The sequence below is a fragment of the Lipotes vexillifer genome, unplaced genomic scaffold, assembly GCF_000442215.2.
Source record: "Lipotes vexillifer unplaced genomic scaffold, Lipotes_vexillifer_v1.1 scaffold1375, whole genome shotgun sequence".
Lineage (NCBI taxonomy): Eukaryota > Metazoa > Chordata > Mammalia > Artiodactyla > Lipotidae > Lipotes > Lipotes vexillifer.
Genome location: NW_006773119.1, coordinates 503,033 through 509,229, shown reverse-complemented (window position 1 = coordinate 509,229; position 6,197 = coordinate 503,033). Strand labels below are relative to the sequence as shown.

Here is a 6,197-nt window from a genome sequence, read left to right as displayed (position 1 = left end):
CCTGCTGAAACAGTCACTCGAGACAGTTTTTTGGACAGTTTGAGTCAAGTGATAGAGAAATCACACACACAAATACATTAACAGAACTTCTGCATGTACCTTGTACCTCTGCAAGTATATCTTCCAGCCTAAGTCCCCACATTTGCCTCTGTTCCCTCCTACTACTTCAGGAGTCCCCCATGTTGTGTTTTGTTTGTTTAGCTGTATTTGGTTTATTTGTTGCTTTTATTGTTTTATGTCAAGTCATGCACTAATTAATATTCCACAAAACACAGATCTGTCCCTAATCTCCCTGTTGTCCACAGTCATCAACTTTACTGCATACTGACGGTCAGGTGATAATGTTCTTTTCTGAACTCTGTATATTTTGCCGGGCTATAGTTCTACCACAATAAACCTAGTCAACAGAAATTTGAATTTTTATTAAGCTACTACCCAAATCTCAGAAAGGTAAGTAATAGTAGGGCTGCTAACTTTAAAAATCACTGTGTAGGTTTTTCTGAGATTATAAATCAAATTCCTAATCTCTATCATAAATTATCATATGAATGAATAAATGAATAAATAAAATTCAGAAATCATTTTAGGAGCAACTGTGAAGTTGATAAGGGTCTGTAAAAAAGAGCTAAAGTGGCCAAAACAGACATCCTAATGTTTTTAAAATCTTGCAAATCTTGACAGGAAGTTTATTTCTATTTAAAATTGCAAAATTTTCAATTTAGTAAACAGTACTGTAATTCTCCGGAGAGAATTTGGGAATTGGCTCATCCTAGAAGTCTGAATTGCAAAACAGAGGTGTTTGCAAAACAGAGGTGTTTGCAGAACAGGTTCTAATACGCATGGACAGGTGCAAACAAAGAGCAGCAGAATCTTAAAAGCAACATTTACTTTTAGACATGGAAGTATTTGGCTATCTAACTAACAAACTGTGAACATATTGAGTCAGTTCTGATTTTCCATTATTGGGAATATTAATAAGTTTACAATGTGTAAGCAACACTTAAAAAGTCTTATTATAGTAATAGGCTTTTAAAGACTACACTTCTGTATTTTACCATGAGTATCTCCAGCATTCATTCATTCAAAGCATTCAAAGTTCCTACTCTACAAAACACTGAATTAGTGCTATATAACATAAAATGGTTATCTTTAAAGCAGGGATAAAATTGCTATTTTATTAAATGCAGTACATTTTTTGGCAATATACTCTTGCTACTTGAATAGGGAGCCCTCTATTTAATAATGACAAATCTGGGCTTCCCTGGTGGCGCAGTGGTTGGGAGTCCGCCTGCCGATGCAGGGGACACGAGGTCGTGCCCCAGTCTGGGAAGATCCCACGTGCCGCGGAGCGGCTGGGCCCGTGAGCCATGGCCACTGAGCCTGCGCGTCCGGAGCCTGTGCTCCGCAATGAGAGAGGCCACAACAGTGAGAGGCCCGCGTACCGCAAAAAAAAAAAAAAAAAAAAATGACAAAGCTATTAAGAAAAAAAAAAGACAAAAAAGAACAGAGACCAGGATAATATCTGAGAACCGAGCACTTTCAAATCTTAAATGTTGCTAAGGTATAAATTATAAATTTATTTTTTAAGGCCTAGCATATATACAGAGAAGAGAAAGGTCTCAGGCAGCTTAACATGGACTAGGATACTAGTATTTTGCTTACAGAAGGGTAAACTCACTTGAAACCCTGACAGTGTTTTCTATATCAGTATGAAATGAAGACCAAGTACATACTACTTTACACAAAGTTTTCAGATAAAATATCTATAAGGTGATGTACATGAAAACGAAAGTCAGAGGGTAAGATGGATATGCCATGCAAATAATATTAATTCTAATAAATAACTGGAAGGTCATGAGAGTAAAAAAATTGGCCATTTGCCATTTGTACTCAAATAACCAGAGTTGAAAGTGACATTAAAAGATGATGATGCATATTCTATACTTTAAACTTGTGATCTAAGATTCAATATAAAGACATAATATGAGAGATGAATTCCTTCCCATAATACTCTATAAAGGTTCCTATCAAGCAAAACTTTGACAAAACATGTAGAATAGTACTGAGGATGTGATGTATGCTCTATAGACATTGAATGGATGGATGATGGATAGACTGACGGATGGATGGATGTATGGAATGTAGGAAGGAAAATACTTAAAATCTTGGAGTTCAGAATAGATGATAGGGAGAGACTAAACTATGGTCTAATAAAATCTGTAAAGCATTTTGTATCTTTAAATATACCACACAAAGATAAAATGTCATTAAAGACATCAAAATTTACTGAGAAATTATAGCAGTAATTCTCAAACTTTAACACACATGAGAGTCATCTGGAGGGCTTATTACAACTCACATTACCGAGCCTCACCCCCAGAGTTACTAATTGAGGATGTCTGAGATGGGGTCCAAGAATTTGGATTTCTAACAAGTACCAGGGTCATGCTGATGCTGCTGGTCTAGGAACTACACTTTAGAAAGCACTAAATTTTTTAAATAAAATGTTGATGGTTTAAAAATTAAAAAAAAAAAAAAAAAAAAAAAATTTTGAAATCTGTCATAAAAAAACCTTTTCCCTATGCACCTGAAAAAAAAAAAAAAAAAAAGTGGCTTTTCTATAAAATTTTGAAAGCTTCGGGAAAAAAATTGCATGCAAATTTGGATTCTTTGTTTAGTGACTTGCCTGGACCTATGCTGTGAAGTCTGTTTCCCTTGCACTGTGTAGTTGCTGGTGTCTCTTCATTTTTTTTTTTTTCAATTATTGTTTCTATTTTTAAGCCTGGCCTCCTAGGGGTTGCCCCTGCGTCAACATAGCTTGATGACCAAGAAATGATTGGTCACAGTCAATAATCCTATAACGTTTCCATCTTTTGCCAGTGGACCTATGTGTGGCTTAGGGAATACATTCAAAGTTTATCTGGTTGATAAATCTGCCCTGGAACTTGCTTTCTGCCTTCATAAGGCCTCACACTCAGCCATGGAGTAGTGGCTCCCTAACACGCTCTCTGGTCTCTCCTGAACATGTTTACAGCTTTATACATACACATAATGTTCTAGACTACCAGGGATACACAGAACTTTATCAAGGACAACTGTGGCTATCTTGTTCTTGGATTTTTGTTGTCTGCCCCAGTAAGCAGTAAGACCTCAAGCCCTCCCTTATTGTTTGCCAGTGGGATCATTATTGTCTCCATTAATCCCCCCACACATGAAATTTCCTATGCTATGTGCCATATAAAGTCAGTCCCCTCTGGCAGCAGAGCTGCCTGTCTTTTGGCATGACTGCCCCAGTAGAACTTTTGTGCTGAGGAGTTGGGGGGTGGGGGGTGGGGACTGGAGCTCCAGGCAAAATGCCACAGATTCCTACTGCTCTCATTGAGCTTCAGTAGATTTTCTTGATAAACAGCTTCTCAATTTGTTATATTCCTTTGGTCAATTTCCAGAGTCCTTAAATTGTTGTTTTTGACAATTCTGTTCAATTTTGTTGCTTTCAGAGGAGAGGATTTTCTGAGCTCCTCACTCAGCCATTCCAGAGGTCCATGCAGACTTCCTCTTGACCCCTGTGTCAATGGATGTCTGCAGAGGGGTAATTTTTAGCCAAGATCTCAAGTTCCCTCTTGATTTCTGCTGATAGAAGCCTTAAGGCAAGCAAGTGGGTGACTACTTTGAGTGCGGGTTCTCTCATCTTTGAGATGGAAAGTAGAATGGGGTGACTTCTTGGCCTACTATATAATATGACTTGGGGATAAAACTAAAATAATACCCTGATCAGTTCAGTAGCTTCTGGAGCTAATATCAAAGATACTCTTATAGGGCTTCCCTGGTGGTGCAGTGGTTGAGAGTCCGCCTGCCGATGCAGGGGACACCGGTTCGTGCCCCGGTCTGGGAAGATCCCACATGCCGCGGAGCAGCTGGGCCCGTGAGCCATGGCCACTGAGCCTGCGCGTCCGGAGCCTGTGCTCCGCAACAGGAGAGGCCACAACAGTGAGAGGCCCGCGTAACGCAAAAAAAAAAAAAAAAAAAAAAAAAAGATACTCTTATAAAATGTCTTGAAGCACTGACCACTGTGTCCTATATTGGTCCAAGTATGTCCTACTGGTCCAAGAGAAGCAGCAAGGAATATAAAGTAATCTCAGAAATGTGTAAGCAGAACTTTCCTGATGCTCTGCTTAACTCTCTCACTTGAGAGGTACTAAAACAGTCTCAGGTGACCAAAACCTTAGCCATTAACATTGCTTGCTGAATTGGAAAAAGAACCAATACCAAGGTTTATGGCAAACTTTAAATAGAAACCAGTGTTTTTCAAAATATGGTCCTTATATTACCTTCACTAGAATCATTCATGATATTTTTTAAAATGCAGATTTCTAGGTCACACCTCTGTATGTTAGGAACCAGAATCTATGGAGGTAGAAAGTAGAAATCTATATTTTTAAGAAGCATATTATACATACAAAAGTTTGAAAATCAGACCCTTTGCTTTATCAACCCTACTCACTTCTTACCCCAATTAGAATTAATTACGTGGATACAGAACCCAAAATTGGGATGCTAATCCATATAACGGAAATCTAAGAATTAGAAGTTTAAGTAACAACAATAAAGGGTACAAATTCTTCATCAAGGTATGCACTTTCTTGGCCCTTCCTTTTCCCATTTGGATTGCTTTTTCTTCAAACTCATTTAAAATATACTACTTTCCTTCATGAGAGACCCAGGTTTCCTCAAGGATGGGAAGCAGTAACTTCGGACAGGAGTTCAGACTTATACTCTGTGTAACGGACAAAAGGAAAAGTCCTCACATGTTTATGGAATGCCTAGCCTAGCTTACCAGGGCAAAGATCAGAGATTTCAGTCCAAAACACCAGTTAGCAATAAAACATATGCCAGTACCTGGAGCTTTTTTCTTACACTTGTTTTTCAGGAAACTCAGGAAGGTGGAAGCCATATAGTAATCTCTGGCATAGCATCAAAGGCCTCAGAGAAACTTTAGTTATATAAACTCACAATTTACATTCAGCTTTTAATACCACACTTAATGGCAATTAACACAAAGTTTTCAAAAGTCTTCATGAGATTTGCTAGGATAATTTTGCAAAAACTGTATTATTACTAACTTTTCTGAAATTTTAGGCTAGAAGAACTGAATTTCTCTTATTAACATAAGAGAAAAATAAAAAAATAAAAATAAAAAAGGCTTACTCATGATCTAAATTTTTTTTTTTTTTGCGGTACGCGGGCCTCTCACTGTTGTGGCTTCTCCCGTTGCGGAGCACAGGCTCCGGACGCACAGGCTCAGCGGCCATGGCTCACGGGCCCAGCTGCTCCGCGGCATGTGGGATCTTCCCGGACCGGGGCACAAACCCATGTCCCCTGCATCGGCAGGCGGACTCTCAACCACTGCGCCACCAGGGAAGCCCTCATGATCTAAATTTTGAAACCTGTTGTTTCCTCATTTATTCAGGATGAGAATAAATACATCCTGAAGTAAGTCCTGAATATGTGGATTTGCAAGGCAGCCAAATATACTAGAAATCTTAAGTAGGATGAAAGGCACCACCATTAACTGACTATATTTGTTTTCACTGAAAATTTTCAGTAAGGCAAACATTAAAATACTATAATAGGATTTTATATAGTTAAAATAAAATATAAATAAATAAATATTGAGTCTAAATTTGCCACAAATCCTGCAGATTACAAAACAGGTTATTTTTATACTAACTATGAGAAGATCTCTATACACTGTATTAATCAAGCTCATACCTAAACTCTGGGTCACTGTCATAGGCAGAGTCTCTATATAGAAGACTTCTTTTCAGTTCCAGTTCATCTTCTTTCTCTGGTTCTCTCTCATCCTGAAAAATTTAAAGATTTCCATTAATTTATTTTATAATTAAAATGACACCCATGTTTCTGTGGTAATTGTTCTCCCCCTCCCCCAATGTAAGGAATTGAATTAAATGCTGGATTTCTTAGGAAAGGAACAAAAGGGTAAGTGAGAATTTACTATTCTGTTCAATGAAACTAATACAGTTTTATTATAGTATCACTAATACTGCTTATCAAAGACTAGAAACACAGTAGATGTTTCCTGAATCAATGAATAAATAGGAATGGATACTGTGTCAAGATATGCAATAAGATGTGTTTTAGGTAATAGCTTACACATTGTTATGTAGACTCCTAAAAGA

General features: G+C 37.8%; 1 protein-coding gene across 3 annotated transcripts in view; it reads right to left on the bottom strand.

The window, feature by feature from the left end:
• Positions 1-6,197, bottom strand: part of SPATA6 (spermatogenesis associated 6) — a 150,530-nt gene that overhangs the window by 2,466 nt on the left and 141,867 nt on the right. For all 3 annotated transcript variants that reach the window (XM_007448017.1, XM_007448018.1, XM_007448019.1), the window contains one exon: positions 5,770-5,861. In XM_007448017.1, coding sequence (XP_007448079.1) covers positions 5,770-5,861 — 92 coding nt within the window. The remainder of the gene's footprint in view (positions 1-5,769; positions 5,862-6,197) is intronic.